This window comes from Pseudonaja textilis, chromosome 1, assembly GCF_049901715.1.
Source record: "Pseudonaja textilis isolate UNSWEBS1 chromosome 1, rPseTex1.2, whole genome shotgun sequence".
In the NCBI taxonomy this organism is placed as follows: Eukaryota; Metazoa; Chordata; class Lepidosauria; order Squamata; family Elapidae; genus Pseudonaja; species Pseudonaja textilis.
In genome coordinates this window covers 62,202,582-62,225,813 of record NC_141990.1, presented here as the reverse complement: position 1 = coordinate 62,225,813, position 23,232 = coordinate 62,202,582, and the positions used below count along the sequence as shown (strand labels likewise).

Below are 23,232 nucleotides of genomic sequence, written 5' to 3'. Positions count from 1 at the left end.
ACACTTAGGTTAATTACAGTGTTCCACAGTGATATGGCATTTGCAACTTTACCTACCAGTTTCACACAAGAAAAGTCAATGGGGAAGCCAGCAGGAAAGGTTGCAAGTCATTACAATAAGTTGTTTGCATGCCTTCCTGCCTGGCATCAGCCACCTCTGTTGTACTCATGCATTCTGGCTTACCTGCCTACCTGCTGGCATACTTCCAAGGCACATGGCCTGCTTCCAAGGCATCTGGAACTCGTTTAACAACCCAGATCCTCACTCAGTAACAGTGATGTGTCATCACACTTTGCAATCACATTGCTTAGTGATGAAAATTCCAATCCCTATTACTGTCATTAACTGAGGACTACCTATATACCCATTTCCTGCTTCAATTGTACACAAATATTCTCAAATAATAACAATAGCACTTAAACTTATATACCACTTCACTGTGCTTTACAGCCCTCTCTAACTGGTTTACAGGGTCAGCATATTGGCTCCAACAATCTGGGTCCTCATTTTACCTACCTCAGAAAGATGGAAGGCTGAGTCAACCTTGAGCCGGTGAAAATCGAACTGCCAGATTGCTGGCAGTCAGCAGAAGCAGCCTGCAGTAGTGCATTCTAATCACAGCACCACCACAGCTCTTAATAATAAAATTTCTCAATGGAGACTTTCTAGAATTACGTTCATGTTCAAGAGTAAGCTCTTTCCCAAGCTCTGCTTTACAAATATTTGGGATTATAGCTTCAGAAGTACAGTCTACCTACCTGACTCAGATTTTCTGAAAGATGCTGAAATTCTTGGACTATACAGGGTTGTTCTTTTGGCCACAGTTTAAAACCAACATAAGGCACATTCAAGGACAGGCTTACCAGATAGACTTTGACAACACGAGAAATACCACTATCACCATCACAGCTATTTTTACAGTTGCCCTGCACTTCAAAAATAGCTTGCTTTGGGAACCTCTGAGCTAATAAAGGGGTTAGCTCAAATCGGCTATAAGTGAAAATGCAGAAATGCAGATTAATTAATATTAGCCTTTTCTGCAGTTTCTAAAGCATTAGACCGTAGAGGAGGGGAGGAAAGCTGCTGTTTTGGATAAATTCTCTCTTTCATATTACAAGTTGCAAATATTTGCTCATCCAATATTTTCAAGTTACAAAAGAAACATTTAACTATCCTACACTGAAAGAATTTTTCTGTCCATCTTTTGCTGCTTTCCTCCATTTGTTTGGAGGAAACCAAGAAAACATTACAAAATTGGAAAAACAGGATTAATTTGATCAAGGAAGTGGCATACTGTCAAAAATGATAGAATACTGTCTGGTTTGAAGGTGAACCAGATGGTAAAGCATTCCACTCTTGTTTATCCTTATTTCTTACTTAGAACATGTTGACATAAAGAAAGGAGAAAGGTCATTTCATCCTTTTTCTCACCTCTGTACCTCATCTGATCTACACATCTCATAATTTCCCCCATGGCTCTGGCTTTGAAGCTTGAATTATTTATTATAGGCAAGATAGAAGGAAAAAGGTTTAAGGTTGACTCCACAGACTATGAACAAATTAGTTTTTAGTGCTGTTATGAAAGAGCTTGCCATAAGCATTTTATTTACCCTGACATAATATACTGCCTAAGTAGTAGCATCTACGGATATTGGCTTGATTTTGAAAAATCAAATTTTATATAAAACAAAAAAAAAAAAGAACTTTGTTGTTCTTTAAGCGGGACATGACTAGGAAATACCAATCTATCTTACTAGTCTACTACAATTAGACTAGTAGGATAGTTGCTTAAAAAAGATGATGGCAATCATTTTTGTCTTCTTGCAGAGAAAATTATACATCCATGAATCAAGCTCAATTAAAAGGAGATATTAATACTGTTTAAAGTAGAATAATCTGTGGAAGTTCTTTTGCAATAAAATTCAGATGTAAATAAGTCAATTATTCTAGGTTGGCAAGATAAACTATATATTATATTTCTTTGTGAATTAATAATTATTCAGAAAATATAACAATCTATTCCCTGCAAAATTGATATAACATGGATTGTTAATATAAAGTGTTCTATGATAGTAAATTTTATGAAGGAGGGATTATCTTTGCATTCTGTTGCTTTATGCTTTATTTCCTTCATCTTTGTTATATTTTGTTCTATATGATGTGCCAGTAAAAAAAAAGTGGCAGTTTTATACTCTACAAACCTTAGCAGTAGAACATTTTGGTATGTGAAATAAGAGCTCCTCAAATGAAACTTTTAGTTTCCTCCCTCTTTCTTTTCTTTTTCCATCTCAGTGCTATTTTTTCTGGCAGCCTTGTTAACAACTGAGTGGTGAGTGCCCAAAGAGATTGTCTCCCTTGCATGTCTTTGGCCAGCTGTATCTTCTGTGAGTCATTTGGTCATGAAGACTGAGTTTTTTATGGCACAAAAGCAGGATTACAACAGATTGGTGTTTGATCTGGCATATGATTTTAGAATACAGAAACAGTTTGTTCTATAACATGTCTGTTTTTCAGTGTTTCGTCTTAGTTTACCTAGCCTGCTGTGAAACTATAAGCTTATATGTCCTGTCTTGAAAATTGACATCTCACCAGGATACATGAGACTGAGTCACATATTTATTATTTTACCAAATTACCATTGGTGGTCTTTCATCCATCAAATACTCAATTATTTCAGTAATCAAGAAAAATGTACATAAAGTTCATCTAGGGGAATATATTTCTTCATATTGAGATTTTTTTAAACTGACTAATGGATATGATGATGGGTCCACAAAGTATTAATTCATCTTCCTAACTTCATCTTGAATTCCATTATCTGTACTATTACCGAGCATCACTGAAACAAGGAATATTTTGCTGGAGCTACTGTGTGAAATAGCAGATTTATGTATTTTACTTTAGCGAGTGGACAATGACTGCTGTCAACATGGGAAATAATTTAGCGCAAAATTAAAATTAAGAACTTTATCCCACACGTAAACAAATGAAGGAGGAAAAAGGTCGTTAGCCTAAATTTCCATTATCGCATACATTTCTAATCCTTCTAATACTAGAGACAGAAAATGTCAAATGTGGGGAAAACAGGACATGCCAGATAAGGAATTGATTTATTATGGGCCATCAAGTCAGTGTTAAATCTTAGTGATAGAAGCTATGAAAATGAAAAGATAAAACTTGCTTTATGTCAGAAAAACTCCATTGGTTATGGATAGTTTGTAAAATACCATAAACACAGCCGTTTCTAGCATCACACTTGGTGGGGGTAGAGGTGGGGTAGTGACTTAATACTTAAGCCTCTTGAAATTGGTGTTGGAAGAATAATATTGAGGTACTATTTGAATTTAATAGATTCTTGTGGTAGTGATGGGAAGACTGAACAGAGCTATAGTTATATTAGGAAGCCTAAAGCCACAATGTTCTAGTATGAAATTAGATTTAAATAGTGACAACATTATTATGCTGTTTGAGGGCTTTTCTTGGCAGTTTCCTGAAAAGCCCTGAATTTCCTATGCAAATTCTACTGCTATTGGCTTGGAAACTAGCATCTCTTATATGTAGGTCACAATAAGACGGTAGAGTTATATACAGTAAGGAGTACATGTTTTGTGTGGAACTAGTCATTGTATTCAGTTTGTGTCTTACTAAGGAAGAAAGTACTTTCTACTGAATTTATAGACTTGTTTAGTATTGCCACCAAGAAAAGTACATGGATTTAAAAATGGATTCATCAGAAGTGGTTAAAGGAAAACTTTACTTTTGACAATAAAAAAATAAAAACAAAAACGTGTATGGAAACTATCATGTTATAAATCATAATTGCAGACCTGGACGGTTTCATTTGTAAGGCTAGTCTGCCCAGAACTTAAATAAGACATTATTAAGGTAAGCAAAATAGAAACTAGAATCTGAAGAGTGGCAGCAAAACACCTTTCTGGGTTGCCTTCCAATAAATATATATTTTGTGAATGGCCTCATCCAGCATAGCCATTTTGTGTTGGTGCCCATAATGTGCTATCAGAAAAATATAGCTTCGAAGGCCTAAAATGCCTTTGTTATTCCTATGATCTCCCTTTAGTTCTGTTCCTTGGTCTCACAATTTCCTTAGGTACTACTGCCATCTTATCTCAAATATGTCTGCCAACCTTTTAAATAAACTGACACTCTCCCCTATTAGAAACCCATAGAAACCCTATCATGCAGGTCCCCCTTTGATGAGTGAATGGGATAAAATTATGATAAATAATTATAAATGCAAGGAGGAGATATGTCTTGGACTAAAAGTTTACAAGTAGAGATTGATCATGAAACATGGCTGATTTCTTTGGAATGCATATGTATGTAGATTTTTCCAGTTGACTGTCTGCAAGGCACACAACGAAAACCTTCTGTCTATATTTCAGAAAATGCCACTTAATTTTAATAGTTTTAATATGATAACATTTTCTTTCTAAATGCATAGCTTCATTATTTTATCAGTAAATTCAGAAAGGGATAAATCTTACATTAGTACTTGAATGGCATTCTATCAGATGTTGCAGCGCTGCCAGCTATTATCTGAAATTCCCTGAACACTGACACTGAGAAGCTAAGCCCTTTTCATAATAATCCAAATTTCTGATTTATGGACATTGAGATGAGGCGCTCAGAAATACATACTAATGTATTATTATGTGGTATGGAATGTTATATACGTGCCTGGTTTTAGGACTTAGTCCAATCTAAACACCTAATTAAGTATAAGGACAGTGCTTCAAACACAATTGAAAGAGTTTTCAGCACCACAGAGAATAAATGATACTTTTGGAATGAGGTACATGTGAACAGCATGACTCTCTTCCAGTTGAAATGAAACAGGAAAGTCTTGTTTTATACTTAATTCATTACTAAAAACCATTTTTAAAGCAAAACAGTTAAGCAGGCTGTTTTTTATGTAAAAAGGCTACTTGCATATCCCTTTTGATTAAGTAAATATTTGATTAAATAGATATGTAAATATTGAAAACTGGTCAAATCTGTCCATTCTTAATAGTCTAGTTCCGTGATGGCGAAGTAGCATGCTGAGCCGTTTATTTGGGCACACGAGCCCCAACCAAACTTACCTGCACTGCACATACACACACCTCCCAGCTGGTTTTCAGCCTGTTTGAGGCCTTTTTCAGCTTCCCAGAGGCTTGAGAGAAGTCTCTGCAGCCTTTGGAGGCCGAAAAACAGGCCCATTTCATCACTTCCAATTTGTCACTTCCGGTATTTGGAGGCCAAAAAACAGGCCCGTTTTTTGGCCTCCAAAGGCTGCAGAGGCTTCTTTCGAGTCTCTGGGAGGCGAAAAAAGGCCTTAAAAGGGCTGAAAATTAGCTGGGAGGCATGTGCATACACAGTGCAGGTAAAGGAGTGTCGGGATTGCGTGCACGTGCATGGGGGGGCGGGGCACATTGCATTGTGAGTGCGAGCACACCAAAACAAAAAGGTTCACCATCACTGGTCTGGTTTCTATACTAGTTAACTGAGAAATAAAATATGTGTAGTGGCTCTTTAGTTTCTGTCAATGCCCATAAACAGGGTATGGGTCTGACTGCCTAGGAAGGATTTTAAAAGTCCTTGAAAGAAAACCTCCTAGGGTGTTTTGAAATAAGCAATGCTTATTTCAAAGATTGTCAAGAATTAACAGGAATAAAATTTCTGTTTAGTTGAGCTTGACTTCTGTTGAGTTCATGGCCACCTCCATTGAGTTTTCTTGACAATGGTACAGAAATATTAGCCATTGCCTTCTCCCTCGTTGTTTTACATAGTGAACCAAATATTGATTCTGTACAATCTATACATAAGAACAAAGGCATCTATTTACTTATGAATTAGGAGCAATTCAGCATCATTTTGAAAAGTTCCTGTGTTGAAGTAGGATATCCTATGTATGTGGAGTGTATGTGTAGCCTGTAATTTACCATTTTACCACATACCATTTTATAGAAATTTTCTGTTTTTATACAATGGGAATGTGCATACCTTTTAGATCCTATTGTCTATAAGTTGCACACCTGAAAGAAACACACGAAAATACAGAACTATTGTTGAAGCACATCTAGAACATCCTGTATAACTGGAATATCTGGAGATCCAAAAAATAGTGGCTCAAAATAAAGAATACAGAAACAGTGAAATACATTTTTGTCTTATGGTGGCTATCTCAATTCTTGAGCCTGTACAATCAGAATCTGCAAGTGCACTCAGCTCCTTCTACCATTCCACCATCTATCAAGCCACGATCCTTTCTTACAGATTATGGTTCTACTCAATCGTAACTTCCTCTGAGTTTGAGTCTTTTTCACCCAATTCAGGTGGGGGTTGCATAGATGGAAAATTACCTTGAGATCCTCACACTTGCAGAGACACCTGGTGTTATTTCTGTGGAGTGGAGAGCAGATTTCTTAAGTCTGTTATATGCAATGGATACCGGACTGTCCTCACAAGGCAACATGGGATAATAGTTTTCACAAATGTGCTGTTTTTCTTAGCAGAGCTCTTCCCTACACATCTTCAGCTTGGTTCATTATTTCTAAAGACAGTTGGAGAATGCTCAGAGATTGATTGGATATACACATAGCCGTAGACTATGTGCTTCCTCATGTTCACACTGGAGGGAGTAACAGACAGGGAGAAAATGACCATATAGGGTAAGAAAGTTGCAGGTCACTGGGAAATTGAGTGGGATCAGTATCAGATCTGCATATTTGTGAAATGTGGTGTGCTCAAAACATCAGATCAAAACCCACAGATACGTGGAACTGAATGTTGTGAATAATGAGTTCAAGTCTACCGTGTTTCTCCAACAATATGCCCTCCCCCAATAGGAAGTCCCAGCATGCTTTATAGGCATAAAATCAAATTAAGCCTCTCCCCCCATATTAAACATGCGAAATGGGGGGGAATGGTGGGGGGAGGCTGGCCGCTAGGAAGTACTTTTGTTGCTTACCCGGATATGGTCCTGCCTGCGTTAACTTCAGTGTTGGTGGGGCACTTTGTATCGGGAGACCTTCCGCCACCATTGCTTTCCCTCCTCCCTGTGCTGCCGTGGCGTTTAAAGCAACGCCGTGGCATTTGGCGCAGCCATGCGTGGCCAGCCAGGGCTCGACCCTGCAATCGGAGTCCAGCGGAGACACTCGGCTTCAGGCACGTCTTCCCTTCGCCTTCAAAGGCAAAGCCAATTCTTTTAAAAACAACGCCCAACTGCTGGTATGACAAAGACTCACAGCTTCAGGCTCTTTCCGCCGGACCCGCCGGGCAGGGAAGCAGCACTGCCGTCGCCTCACCTCCCTGTCTGCGGATGGGTGGGCGCTATCACTGCCTCGGGCGGCCTCTCCCGGTGGCCCCTTCGGGTTCGGGCTGGAGGGACTTGGGAAGGAAGCCAAGCTCAGGTCGGCCCAGCTCTTTCGGTTGGCAGGCGGGCGTGCACCCGCAGCTCGCTTTCTCAGCTCTGCCCAGCCTGCATGGCTCCGGCGCTGCCCTGGTGGGATGAGCGGAGGGTCCAGTGGGGAGGCACTTGCTGCCTTGGTGAGAGCTCTGCCGCCGGGCAGGAGGGCTCGCCTGTCAGCTGTGCTGGGTGCCCCAGGTGAAGCTCTTTGCGCTCTGCCCAGTGCCAGGCAGGGATAGCAGCTGGGCGCTTCTCCTGGGGTGGGCCGATCCTGCGCTGTGGGCCCGGGAGATTCACCTCCCCACGTGGGGTTGGGCTGCCCTCTCAGGCAGGGGTGTCTTTGTCATACTGGTAGTAGGCCGTCTTTTTAAAAGAATTGCCTTTGCCTTTGAAGGCGAAGGGAAGGCGGCGACAGGAGTGCCTGAAGCAGAGTGTCTCCGCCAGGCTCTGGTTGCAGGGAGGAGCTCTGGCTGGCCGCGCATGGCTGTGCCAAATGCCGCAGCATTGCTGTCAACACCGTGGCAGTACGGGGAGAAGGGAAAGCAACAGTGATGGAAGGTTTCCTGATACGAAGTGCCCCACCAACGCCAAGGTCAACATCCAAACCGTTGCTGCCCGCCCGCCTGAGGAGGCAAGGGGGGGGGAATTAAGTCACCCCCCCAAAAGACGGCCTACCTGGTTTTTTGGGGGGTCAAAAAAAAAATAAGGCCCAGCCTTATTTTGTGAGAAACACAGTATATTTATTATTATTCAGGAAACCTGTGTGTACACGTCATTTTCATTTGGATAAAATTAAAAATGGAACTCTTTGCTGAAAAAAATTACTTAAAAAAAACAAATAGTTCGCTAATCTGAAAATATTAGAAATATGTCTTTTCTATCTATATAGATGCAGATATTTTTAAAAAGTTCCCCTTGAACATTTTTTTTTTTTGCAGTCCTGGAATAGCAAGACCCTTTAGTCTAATCCAGTGAGGCAATTCTTATGATTTATTTTTAATGATGTAATGTTAAAAGTCTGGCACAGTGGCTAGAAGATTAGATAAAACAAAATCTGGAAAAGCACTGTTTCTAATTAAAGTGTCCCTTTGTGCAGATTAAGCTGGAGACTTCGCTTGAGTTTGCTTTTTAGCATTGAACAAGCTAGTTGTGGCAAATTGCATGCTGCTCCTGCTGTATAAAAAAGCTGTTTCAATAGTGCAGGAGCATGGCTTTAGAGGCAGAAATAGCAGCCTAGTGTGATTGCATGTTAGTAGCATTTTTCTTGGGGAAAAAATAAGGTTGAAGAATGCCCTTTTTTTCCAGCACTGATATCATTAAGACTTGCCCTGCTACACAACGGAAATCTTGCATTCTAGGAGAACTCATTGAAAAGTGCTGCTGTAACTTAATAATGCTTTGCAGCAAAAATGATAAAATTGCATCTTCATATTTTCTAGTAAACATGGACCTTAGATGACTGCCTTGTTTGATGAATTTAGTTAAATTGTCTCCAAAGAAGTCAGAACTAGGGCTAATTACATGTTTTCTCCATGGTTCTATCATATTTCTGTTAACTCACTGAATGGGACCAAGAAAGGAGAATATTTGAGGCTCGGGGTTGATATGAGGGGTCCTGGGTGTTCTCTGAGCTTGGTTGTTTTCTTGCAGACGCTTCATTGCCCAAACTAGCTAACATCATCAGTGCTGAACAGACCTTAGATTCTCACTTGATTCCATCTTTTAAAAGGTCTACTTTTCTTGTTACATTAAATTATATCTGTTAATAATACAAAAGCCCAAATTATATTTGTTCCCTTCTGCTTTATTTCCAGATGTATCTTATGAAATCATATATTGCTATGTATTCATAAACTAGCTCTGAAGACATAAATCTTTAGCCAACGGCAATTATTGCATTTATTTCTGTGGAATATATAAAATCTGTACAGTTAGTGGAAATACCAAATTCCCATATTCTTCTTAATGTTTATTTCCAAAGCTCTTACCATGTGAGTTGTTCAGTAATGTAAGTTAAATTTAAAAAATAGTTTACTCTAGCCTAAAGATAGTTAAAGTAATAGAAGAACTGTGTGTATGTTTTTCGGTATTTATATACTGTCCAATTATAAATATTCCTTAGATAATTTAGAAACACGACAACTTTCTCAGGACAAAATAAATGGAGCAAGGAAGTAGGAAATATCTTGGGAATCCAGTGAGGTTTGTCTTTTGATCAGTTATTCACTGTTTAATGACTGCTCATAGCAACTATGGCTACCATTTTGTGAATGAAGCCAAAACGTGCTCTCATAATTCCAGTTATGTTTCCTGATTTAGTCTGCAAAGTTTTAAATATTTAGTTGAAGAAGATACACGCTGCTGGAAGACTTAAATGTTGGTAGAAAATCATACAGCCATGATAGGATGATATAATGGTGCAACTTCAGTTGAATCCTGGATCAATCTTGACCACTAGAGAGCAGCAGGCAGCAACAAACAACAGGCCATTGATACATGGATTGTTGAGAGCATTCTATGGTCCAGCACACAATCCTTTCTGTTTACAGAGAGAGAGATAAAGAAACAGAACATTTATGATGTATAGAAGATGGTCTGTTTTAAAAACCCTTAATTTATTTTTTTAAAGGTGCTCAATTCCAAATACAATATAAAGTTATTAAAGTTGGACTAAAGATACATCCATTGAGTTTCCAAAATGATCTAGCTGCATCACAGAATAATAGATAGCTATTTCCTCCATTCCAGATCACCATTGTTGTGATAAAGCTGGGAAGTCTTGATCTACTTTGAATCTGGCAGTGGCAGAGAACTTGACCATCCCAGAATTCCCCCTGGGATCCTACAAGATATAAGATACAGAATATCTTTCCTAGTTTTAACAATTGTTTGAGAAACAGGACAATCTTGTAGGATTAGCTTCTTTGTGATTGATGGTTTTGGCCAGTAAATTCTTCCTCAGTATAGATGTATGTTGAAATTAATATAATTTGTTTCCCAAATGAAACAATTCATAATAATTTTCTCTTATTCATTAATAGAAATCTCTACCTCTACTTGATAGTTAACTTGGTTGTCATCCTGCTGCCTAGATTAATACTTCTCTTCCTCTTACAAAGTCTATTAAAAGATAATTAGAAGGCCTAACAAGTCTAGATACATGATAGTATATTTTTCCTTTTTAAAAAGTTGAAAAGTTTGAAATAATTTTTCAAGACTTTCCTGTTCTATCCATCAGAATCCTAAGCATGGCAATCAAATATAGTGCACATTATTCTCCAGACTTACTCTGACCATAAAGCATATAGCAGAGTAAGTCTAGCAAAGGACACGTGAAAGGATGCAGTCTGTGGCTACTGTTGATTGCTAAAATGTTTTCAGTATTAGATGAAGGATATAAATAGTGAATGCAATAAATATTGGATAGACTTTTATTTGAAATTTTTTACAATATAATAGATCTCTGTGTAATACAGCAGCTATTCTACTTCTTGGTCAATAAAAACACCAAACTATCTATCCTTGGTCAGATTTTAAAGTCATTTTTCATGGGAGAGTTAAAGTGCTTTTGAGAAAATCGCTAGAATGTCAAAAAGTATTAACCAAATGCCTCTTGTGCATTGTGGCTTTTCTTGTCTTTCCTATTTGGATCTTTATATCAAGACTTTGATGCCACGTAAAAATAAATTCACTAAAAAAGTTTGAGGTTGAGGGAATGGAACCTTGCTGGAACAGAAATGTCTTTCCATTTTGGTAGAGTCCTGCTGGGTCCAAACCAGTGTAATTCTGAAACATTTGTTTGAGCATTTGGTTTTCTGCTTTTTTTGTCAATAATACATGGAATCCAATGTTCTAATTTTTCTTTTAGTAATTTATATAGGAAAGCTTGTGTAAAAGCTGGTGACATTTTTGGCATCGTAGGCAGTTCATCCTCCTCATTCTTATACAAATGGATGGTTATAATGTTATTGTAAACTGAATTGATAGCATTGATATAGGTCTTTCAGTTCTTTAACTATGTATCAAAAACATAGATTACAATAGGATTGTAGCACTATGCTGAAAAATATTTTCTATTCAAAAAATGAATACATCTATTTTTCTTTCCTTTTTCTCAGTATCTGCTCTCACAACCAAAGTTCTGGGCAATCCAAACCTCTGCTCTTCTTCTACGAACAAAACTTGAGAAGGGAAGTATTCGTCGAATGGAACGGGCGATGAGGCAGACCCAGGTAACATTTTTCTTGGTTTCTCTTCTCCTTCTCCAAACTGTTAATCTTAGAAACCAATTTATTCAGATTCATCACCAACTTTGCCATTCAGCAGTAATGGAAGTTTTAGTTCAATATAATTGTAGAACGTTGAATCCGTGGGTGCAATTTTGTTGATTCTTTTTGTGGTTCTACTTCAGAATAGGGAAAATGTTTTAATTACCTTTTGATCAAAACAACTTATTTTTTTCATGAACCCTCTTCAGAAGAGGGACTACCTCTGAAGTTGCAGAGGGCCTGATCTGCAGAGGAAATGGGACCAAAAAACTCATAGTGAATATTGCAAAGTACAAGAGAAGAAATGAACTAGGTTTGGATCCCCACTGATGTGTTTCCAGTGCTTCAGTGAAGTAAAATTAACCACTGAAAAATCCTTCATTGACAAATACCTGAGCGCCATTTGATTCCTGTTGCTGAATGAAAAACTCTTAATGGGTAATTTTGAGAGGGTGCCAGTAGCTTAACATTTGCAACCTATGCTGGCCAATTTTTCTTTTGAATCAGCTGCAGCAGGCTCTTTCTTGTGGCTTCTTCAAAAGAGAAGTGATGTTGTGGTTAAGCTGACTTATGTTATAATTTATCTTCAATGTATCGTTTAAATGAGTCATTTGAAATGTGTATTTGACCGAGGATAACATTTATATTTAGACTGGAATAAAAAATCATAGCTACACATACTCAGTTTCTTTAACTGTTCTCCATAGGACTTGGTTTCTAGACTTCTCATCATCTTAGTAGTTTCCTCGTTCCAGTTAGTCCAGACTATGGTGTTCAGAACTGGACACAGTATTCCAAGTGGGGAATAGGAAGAGAGTATGAGATAATTATTCCCTGTGAATGCTCAGCTTTTGTTCATACACACCAAAATAGCATTTGTCTTTTTAGTAGCTGCATCACAAGGTTGTCTTATGTTCACTTGGTGATGTAGTGGAACAATGTTTCTCACATTGACAACTTTAGGATGTGTGGACTTCAACTCCAAGAATCTAAGTTGACAAGGTTGAGAAACACTATACTCAAAAACCTAAACCCTTCACGTATATTAATGCAATCCCCATCCCACGAAACTCCTAACTCTCTAAATCTCTCCACTCTCTTGATTCTCTGTTTGTCTCCTGTACTTTGGGTTCAGTATTTGGCCCTATACTCATTTTGGACTTTTACCATCATCTCCTATTTTTACTCTGGCTGAGTAAAGATTTAGTGTGATCTTTTCCTACAACAATCTGAAACTGACCATCTTCTCTATTCTATGGTCTCATATTCATTCTGTATGGGCCTTTTTGTTTAAAATTGGCTCTTTTGCTTGTCAGAGCCGATCCAGGACTTCAGTTTAATAATAATCAGTTTAATCTTCACATATATTATTTCATCTTGTTCCCAACCCTGGCTGGTTTTTTGACCATGGATTTGATTTGTCTCTTTTAGTTGCTCTTTTTTTTGTGAACTGCCGGTCATTCTTTCCTGCCTTCTTCTGGCCATCTTACACTTTGTATTAATTCACACACTAACATGATTGTCCATAAGACTATGCCATAATTATCATAAGTTATCATCATACTAGTTTCTCCCTTTCTCTGTAATATGGATATACATCTTAATTAGCAATTGTGCTTTATACGGTAGCTTCCCTAAAGGTGTAAAGATTTAGTACGTAATGCATGGGACAATAAGAATCAGGAGAGAGCTATTTTTTTAACCTAATAAACTTGCATGTTGTTTCAAGTTCCCATGAAATATTACTCTTCATAATTTGAATATAATTTGAACATAATTTGAATTCTTTATTTTAAGTAGTTATATTTTCTATTTTATCCACATATTGTTAGCCAATAATTAAATCATATCCTTTAACAAAATAGTTCTTGTATCCTCTTTATTATCATGTTCTTATTCCAATATTTTGGCCTCCAGGAAATTTTTGAAAGTTCAATTTTGTCTTTTTCTTGACAGCCTTGATTAGAAGACCTCTGGGGTTAAGAACTTAGGCTAAATGATTCCTTCAGACATCAGGAATCTGTTGCTTTTAAGATGTGAACAGGGTTGACATCGGCAGACATGATACCAAATAAAGTATCATATGCAGCTTATTCTGTGATGAATACTGAGGAGCGTAGGATTTCCTGAACTGGAAAGTTAATCAACATTCTCTTTGCTTCTTCAGGATTGTCCATAAAAGTCTTGATGACTTTCTAGCCATGACTAATATGGCTATTCACTTGTATAGTTTGATTCCATTCATATGCCTTAGGCGGTGCTTTTTCATCCTGTGCACATGGCAGAGGATTCCAATATATTTTTAATTCCACAGCTATAGTATTTTTAAACAAGGCATGCTTCTTAATCACACTGTTGACTAAGAGATCTCCTGTGCCTGATCCTTCAATATGTCCTAGGCCATATTAAGACCAACATGGAAGGGAAAAGCTAAAGCTGATTGCAGTTCTTATATAGCTTTTACTAGGAGAAATTAGTTGAAGAAATACAAAGGGAAAATAATTTCTGAATATGATTTTCAATAAACAGTCTAGTAAAGTTTTCAAAACAACAGCTAGAGTTGGGAATAGGAAGGCAATATTCCCTTAAGCCCTACAATATTCTGAATTTTTGGAGTCTCTCCATGAAGTACAGATGTTTAGTGATTAGAAGTTAAATTTACTGTAGTTTTGCTCAGAATAGAATTGATTTATTGTATTGACAGGCATAAGAAAAAATGTATATCCTCTTCCATGCCTTTTAAGCATACAATTGTTCAATCTCAGCCAGTCGTTCCAGCATGGCTTTTTTTTTTTTTTTGGTCATTGCAACTTCACTATTTAATATTCCATATTGCCAGTTTGTACCCTAGGTAGTATCTGCATTGCATTCAAATTAGAGAACTTTACACAGTATAGGATATGAAGATCCATTTTCCAGGCACGCATGTAGCCATACTTTGAATTCATTTGGATTTGTTAGGAACTTGCAGTCTAGTCAGGTAGTGTTATTCTCAGATTGCTAATATTTGTGCTAAGGTTGTTGTTCCCAGATACCCTTGAAAGAATTTCATCTGCATTTGCAGAAGCCAATCTGGTCCATTACAATTACATATATCAGACTGGCTTTTAATCTCCTTTTGCTTATATGTATTGTAATTTATTATTTTGGGTAAAGCAGAATATAGTTGACCCTTTTGGAAAAACAGGGGTGTTTTGTTTTGTAATAGCTCATCTTCTGCTACAGAGTTAGTTTTAGAAAGCTGTTTCTAGTTATCAGGAGCAAACTTTTATACAAGGAGCTGGATAATTAAGCTGTCTGAATCCAAGGAGATTTATTGAGTGTTTAAATTATAGGGCAATATTCAAACTGGCTGCCAAGTAAAACTGTTAGAGAGCTGGTAATTGGATATACCATTTTAATGATAGTTTCTTGCTTTACAACCTAAAAGCAGAATTGTCTCTTTTGCTTAATATGTGTCTTTGCATAATAGTTGCACCTGAAGGGAACTTGGGGAGTGAGCGGTTATCAAGCTTGAGCAAAAGCCATATTTCAGGTTTGTTTAATTTCAGTATAGAAATATGTTTAAATATATACATATATATATGGAAGAAGAATGGCCCCAAAGCAGGACCACAACATTGTAAGTGAATAACTGTGAGAGGTGGTGACATGAGCAGACATGTCTAAAATTCTATTAGGCATGCTTATGTCTAATAGAATTTTCTAAATTAATAAGTGTAGACTTCCCAAAGTTCATTAAAAAAGTCTTCCTCGCTTTATTGTAAAAGAGCTTGAGAAAAACCAGAAACTTGCTGTCTTAATATGCCTATATACAGTTTTCTAATTGGAAAATACAATACTTGATGGAATTTTTCTATTGTTACCTAAAATATCTTCTTAATGTTAATAATGTTAACATGTTAATAATTAGAGTTCTGAGAAACTTGTCCTTAGGGACTAGCCATTTTTAATCCAAGTTGCTACAAGCAATGATTAAGAATAATTGTTGGGCTGTTCTATCACAGTCTTTCTTCGCAAATAGAAATGTAGTCACCATCTCTGAATTACTGAGCCCAGGGAGGTAAACTCTGATTTTAGCTTCTTCTCATATTTGTATTGGATGGAAATTATCTGTTGACATAATCTTTGGATGTTTTTAGTACTAAGTAGCACACTGGTTTTTACATTCCCTTCTTTCACCTTCAGCAAGAGATTCCTCACTTCCCACTGGGAGAATGGTATTATCAACATATCTGAAGTTGTGGATGATCCTCACAGCAATTTTATTTCCTATTTCTTTTTTTTTTCTAGTTCAGAATTTTTCATGATGTATTCAGCATGTAAGTTAAATAAGTGACATTATACAATCTTGTGGATTTGGTGGATTTCTTTTCCTGTTGCTAAGCAGTTTAGTTGCTACATCTTCTGTTCTCAGATGCTTCCTGGTCATCAGGCATATACTCCAATAGGTAGATAAATTGATCAGCTACAGCCATATTTTAAGTGTTATTTGTTGTGATCACAACAGTCATAAGCTTTAGCATAATCAATAAACCAAAAGTAGACGTTTCTTTTGAATCCTTTTGCATTTTCTGTCATACACTGAATGTTAGCACCATTCTCTTGGGTGTGCTTGCGTCTTCTAAATCCATCTTCTTTGTCTGGCAATTCTTTTTATTGAAATCTGAAGTACACAATGTAGAACATTATCTTTTTTAGCATGAGGAATAAATGCAAGTATTTGATACTTTGGGCATTCTTTTGTACTGCTCATTTTTGGTATTGGAGTAGTAATTGACTTTTTCCAATCCCTTGACTATATCTCTGTTTTTATAGTTGCTTACATGCTGCATGTATTATTTTATTTGTGTAATTTATTAAGTGTTAAAAAGTTCTGTTAGCATTTCATCAATTCCATCTGCTTTGTTTTTAGCAATAATTTCTAGGGGCGATTTAGCTTTAATTCTTGCATATACTTGTATCATCCCTTCTTTATATCTTCTTTATATCTTTCTCCAATTAATCTTTGCCTTCTTTATCATTTAGTTTTACCCATAGTTGCCTTTAGTTGAGCAAAATTTCTTCTGTTTCAATGCCCAGGTTGGGGAACATTGTTAAAAATTACTTCAGGGAACTTAAGAGAATGTTAGGTTTGTTATTTCACAAATACTAGCATTCTATGAGTCAGGAGGATAATTTAAATTTAAATTGTTATCAGTTTAACAGTTTAACAGAATTTTAACAGTTAAAACTTACTAAATGATACATTTAAATGATCATCTTGCTAATTTTCATCAAGGTTCCCCAATCAATTTTATTAGAAATAAAACATCTCAAATTGTTTCTGCTTGTTTTTCTCTAGCTTTTTTTAGGGTGTACAAATAAGAAAAGGACCTTTTTTACAGGGAGACTCATCAATTGATAAAATTTTGTGTTTAATCTAAGATGTCTGTCATACCCATGTGGAATTTTAAAGTACTTAGATGTAATTTCCTCTGATCCTAGGTTTTTTTAATCCAATTTTCTACTTAATGTCCACTAGATTTATTGGACTACAATTCCCATAACTTCCAGCAAATGCATCTGGTAGTCTCAGGTTGGGAATGGCTGTAATAATTGATATATTACACACTAAAACAGACACAAAAGAATTATTTTCAGATGAGAAACTTAAGATGAGAAATGCTTTCATTAAAACAATTTGTCAGATGGCCTTACAGTATTGCTCTTCAGCAGAAATGAACACTAATATCCGTAGGATAAAAGACAGCCTGTTAATATGCATCACTATTATTTATTACTTGATTGATTTATATATATTAACAACTAGAAATTATTCTTGAACTATACATTTTAAACTAGACTGCCATCCCCTTGAAGATGCCTTCAATAAATGTTGAGTTTCCATCATCCTAAAATGGAGCATTCAGAATTACAGTTGAATATATCAAGAAAGGATTTGGAATAACATTGGCTGAAAAATAAAGTGAAATGTGAAAATTAAATTAGAAGGACATAGAATTAGCTAATGTCTTGTCAGAATTTTATATCATGGCTCCATAGCTATTTGGTGTTTCCTATGCTGCCTACAACAAGTAGATATTGAAATCCAAAAATCTGAGGGATACAAGGAGCCTGCCACTGCTGAATGAAATTAAAATTAAACATATTTAATTTTTCCTTTGTAAAGAATGAATCCTTCTGAATATAATTTTATTCAGTGACTGATACCTTTAAGTATGAAGACAAATCTTTATCATGGTCAAATAGCATAAGGAGAGTAGGATACAGTTAACTAAAAAACATAAAAAAATAAAAATACATCAGAGTTAAAACATAGCAATTATAAAAAGCTAAAAGATATTAAACAGAAGTATTTATAAACAAAGTCTAAAGGGAAGGTACAAGCATTAGATAGATGTAGGAGAATGTAAAGGCTAGTATGAGGCCGACAATCTATCAAATATAGAGCACTATGGAATTATGAACTAGATGTTCATTAAGAGTAATATGACACAAGTCATCTTCTGATAGTCACTCAAGGTTGACTCAGCCTTATCCTTCCAAGGTTGGTAAAATGAGGAGCCAGATTGTTGGGGGCAATATGCTGACTCTGGAAACCATTTAGAGAGGGCTGTAAAACACTGTGAAGCGGTATATCAATCTAAGTGCTATTGCTATTTCCTGCTACAGTTGTTAAGTTAGTAACACTGTTGTTAAGAGAATCTGGCTTCCCCATCGACTTTGTGTTGTGGTTAGCCAGCAGCAGGTGCGGACATCTGAGGAGAGTGAGGACTCAGATGAGGGGCCAGGACCATTAGGGAGTGGACTGCTGCCTTCAGAGATTGTGGGGGCTGGCAGCAGCGATGAGGTTCCCGAGGAGCCTGTGCCAAGTGCGCATGCATGCAGGATTGCTTACAGGAAAGAGCAGCTGCAGCTGCAACAGCATGGGTGACTCGGGAGTAAGGCTGCAAGATAATGGCCCCTCCTTCAAGAAGATAAAAGCCAGCTGTGAAGCGAACATTCTTTGCAGGAAGTAAAGACGTTTTGAAACTCAGCCCCGTGGACATTACAGTATCTGAAGTTGGTATTTGAAGACTTTTGTGTTGTGAAATATTTCTTACCTGTGATTCATGGCAGTCTCGCACAGTTTTGACGAGGTTTGTGCTTATGAAAGTTAATTAGTTTGTAGCAGCCTTTTAACCAGGGATTCGTAAGACTCATTAAAAGGTTTCTGTTTTCTTTGGTTATTGTTTGTTTTATTGGAAAAGTGTTTGGGTCAGAACACTTTGCTTGTCAGATGGTTACGATCACATGACGCTGAGACATTGCAACTGTCATAAATATGAGTCAGTTCCCAATTTTAATCACATGACCACAGGGTTTCTGAAATAGTCATAAATGTGAAAAACAATCATAAGTCATTTTTCCCAGTGCCATTGTAACTTTTAATAGTCACTATAATGACTGTTTTTAAGTCAAGGACTATATGTACATGTGCTACCTAGCTTTCTGCTTATGAAGTGGTCTGCCATTTGATAGGCCTTTTGAGTTTTTGACATTTACAGTGGCACTTTATTTATTTATTTATGAGATTTTTATTCCATCTTTATTATTTGTAAATAACTCAAGCCAGCAAACATGCATAAACCTCCTTCCTCCTACTTTCCCCACAACAACTCTCTGTGGTGAATTGGACTGAGACAGATAGTGACTGGCCCAGAGTCATCCAGCTGCCTTTCATGCCTAAGGTAGGTCTAGAACTCACAATCTCCTGGTTTCTAAGCCAGCACCTTATCCTCTACACCAAACCAGCCCTCCAGTTTGTACTTATATTTATTGCTCTTATCCTGGTTTGATATATATATACTTTCTATATTAGTTGCTTTAAGCAGATAATGCTAGTTTGTTCACTTATTGGGTTAGTCAGGTCTTATTAAGATTGTATATTGCATTACATATTTAAATGTTTTGGATTTTCAGGCACTTACAGACCAATTTGAAGAGAAGACAACATCAGTTTGTGAACGTATGAAGATATTTTACAGTTGCCAGGTTCCTCCACACTGGACCATACAGGTATAAAATAACTGATTTGTAGATGTCATTTTTATGAAGCATGAGGCATGCTGAAATGGGAAAATTTTCTCCTGTTGTATTTTTATATGAAGTACTATAGCAAATCTATTTACCTGGCTTATTATATAAAAAATAGTAGGCTTCTGTAATAATACGATGCATTCCAGCTGGCAGTGTTTTTGAACTGTGCATTAACAACATTACCAAATGTTGCCACACCAATTATAATTGTAATTGGTCAAAATCTTGGTCAGTTGTCAAGAGATTGGCCTAGAGAGTTCCTTGAAATTTGACCTTAATTTTTCCAACACATTTGTCTGTCTTTGACGCAGGAGAAACTCTTTTTGCCTTCTTTTTGTTTTAAAATCCTTCAGAAATCTTTCCAGTTCACAAAATCCAGTGTGGTTTTCACTTTGACTTTTTTCCTCCAAGCCAAACCAATTTTGTGAGCTCTGTTGGTGATCTATTATTGACAATAGTTGAAGTGCACCATTGCATAAGTAGCACAGCCCTTGCATATATTTCTCTTATATTTATCTTCAAAACTGTTACATATAAATCATAGATATGAATTGCTGCTGTGAAGTACCCTATCTTCTCATGCTGACCTTGATAAGCAGGCTCTTTTCTGTCCCTTCTTGTAGCCTCCCAGAAGCCCAAAGTGGAAAAAACAAAACAAAAAACCCAGGAAAGGACTCGCAAAAATCTTGTCAACAGCATCCATTAGGACTTTTGGCTGTGATCCAATTATCTTACTCATCTTTGTGTTTCTTTTGTCTCCAGAAATCCTGCTTGTCAGTCTGCCTGTTTCCTACTTGTCAGCCCATAGTTTTTCCTTGATCTTGGATAAATCTTGGGTAAATCCTAGATCAACTATATTGTTTCTAGATGTCATTCACGTACTAAAAGAGAGCAGCTGGAAGTAAAAATGGTCAGCTTGCTAAAATACATTTATATAATTTATATTTGTCTCTTCTTCATCTAGAATCTGTTCGCCTGCAAGTCTTTACCCAGGTGGGTGAAGCTAAAAGCTTTGGAAACTGTTTAGATAATTATTCATTCACAATTCACTTTAATTCTCTAAATCCCAACCCCACCCTCAAAAGTGCACTAGCCTGTTTTAGAATTTAATCCTGGATGGGCAGCTCAGAGTTAGCATGGTCCTCAAAGATTTGCAGTCTGGCAATAGAGGCTAGAATATATTGTTGCTATAAATAAACTACAGTTAGAGTTGTCAGTGATTTGGGGGGGCATTTACCTTGAAATTTGGACCCTTTCTAGTTGGAAGACAATTCATTTGTTGTTGTTTTATGGGCCTGGATAAAATGTTAATTCCCCCTCAAACGTTTAGTACATCTTAAAATCTCTGAGCTATGTCCAGTTGAGCTATCTATTTTTGGTAAAGATTTTTTCTCAACTGTTTCCGGAACAGACTTTGTGTCTCTGTGCATGCACACACACAGTGTGTGTTGGGCCAGGGGTGAAGGTTGCAATGAAGTCATAGCATATGGCAGCTCCTAATCAAATTTGGCTAATTTCAAAAAACCTAATCACACTTGAATCTGGGTAATATGTCATGAGAGACTGAGATGAATCCTTCACGCTTGAAGCTAGGATGGGAAGTCGAAAAAACATCCTGCAAGAAGATAGTGTCCAATCGTTGCTGTACCATTTCCAAACAACAACGTCCATTTAGTCACCAATTGAGGAAAAGGGCTAGCAAAGCCAGGGCAAGTCAGGTTAAATGTTATACCCTATATTGTATAAAGTCCCCAAAAGGTCACCAAAAAGAAGAAATGTTCATTTTAAAACTGAAGTATTTATTAAGCAAGTAAAATTAAACAGTTTAATTTCATTGTATGCAGTCATCTCCCAGGAGAAAATGTGAGGAGAGAGATTAAAGGCTTGGTGTGTGGGAGTGTTTGTGTGTGGGTATGTAATTCTTCAAGATAATCTGAGCTTGGAGAGAGAGAGAGAAATGGAATAAAACATTGCAGAATAATGTAGAAAAAGAAGAAAAGGGAACCATTGCCACGAGAGCCCAATTTTATGGGCTCAACATTTTTGCCAGGTGGCCTGGCAGTTTCAAAGTTGTTTGCTTTCCAAGAATTTATTCTAAAAAACTAATAAGCTAAACATTCATTAAAGACATTTAAAACATTAATTCTTTATTAATTTATTACCAGGGGTGGGATTCAAATTTTTTAACAACCGGTTCTGTGGGTGTGGCTTAGTTGGAGGGCATTGCTTGGTGGTCATGTGACTGCCTGGGTGTGGCCAACTCAACATCACTCACATCGAGGCACGCATCTCCTCGCCTGGCCTCTCATGACTGTGGAGATGCTGCAACAGTCATAAGTGTGAAAAACGGCCATAAGTCACTTTTTTCAGTACCATTGTCACTTTGAATGGTCACTCCACACAAGCAAAGTACCAGCAAAGGAGGAAAAGAAAACTCCAGATACGTTCCTGAGACAGGAAGTCTAGTCCTGCCAAGAATGTAATAAGGGCTAACAGAGAGGCAGTTTCTGTAAGCAACACCAGAATGTTTCTTTCCTGTCTTCTTTACAGGATTAGGCCAGTAATTGCTTCTAACAACCGGTTCTCCGAACTGCTTAGAATGTTAACAACCGGTTCTAGCGAATAGGTACGAACCTGTAGAATCTCACCCCTGTTTATTACCCAACATTGTTTCAAACAGCATTTCACTACATATCAGAATTTGTAATTTCGTAATATATGAATACTAAGGCAAATATGCTAATTTGAATCATACTAATTTGCATTTTCTAATTCAGCAGTTTCCATATTTCTTGAAGGATTCCAAATTTTGTTATTGTGTTCTGTCTGGTTTTTTGGAGGAGAAAAAAAAAGATAGTCTTAAGAATGAATAAACCTTAGAGGTGCAAGGACAGGCTCAGAAAGTGGAATCAAAGCCCCATAGAGAAAGTTGTAAGAGAGAAAAGAAACACAAGGTCCCTTTTGAGAGAAAGGGACCTTTAAAGCCAATGTGAGTGTGCACTTTTTTGTTCCCTACGGGTCAATGGAGGACGATTCTCAGTCCTATGGGTCCTAAATAATCCATAGTTCAACAAAAGACAGGTAGTCAAATCCTTTGGAGAGGTAGATCTTGACATTTCAGGTTTCTCATGGACACTGAATCAGTAATGTAATGAGATTATGGTGGAAGATGAAAGTTGATTACATTGGAATGGAAAGATTTGGCATTTAAGAAGCATTTAAGACTCTAGGGAGATTCTTAAGATGCTTCAATACTAATCTGTTTCAAATAACTAGAGGTTGCTGTGGGAAAACTTGGCAACAGTTTTCCCACAGAGATGAACTCAAGTGTACAGTGTACAGCAGCTAGATCAATTTCAGCTATATTCGGTTGTGGATTGAGGTGTCCAAGTCTGTCAAGCGCCGGAGCGGCACTGAAGCTTGCATGCACATAGTCATAGCTAGTGATATCTGTCTCTTGCGGTGAGTGGCTGT

At 37.1% G+C, this 23,232-nt stretch overlaps 1 protein-coding gene across 1 annotated transcript in view; it reads left to right on the top strand.

Moving 5' to 3' along the window:
* Positions 1-23,232, top strand: part of TTC27 (tetratricopeptide repeat domain 27) — an 83,470-nt gene that overhangs the window by 29,820 nt on the left and 30,418 nt on the right. Inside the window, exons 10-11 of the mRNA XM_026695524.2 lie at positions 11,527-11,640; positions 19,642-19,737. Coding sequence (XP_026551309.2) covers positions 11,527-11,640; positions 19,642-19,737 — 210 coding nt within the window. The remainder of the gene's footprint in view (positions 1-11,526; positions 11,641-19,641; positions 19,738-23,232) is intronic.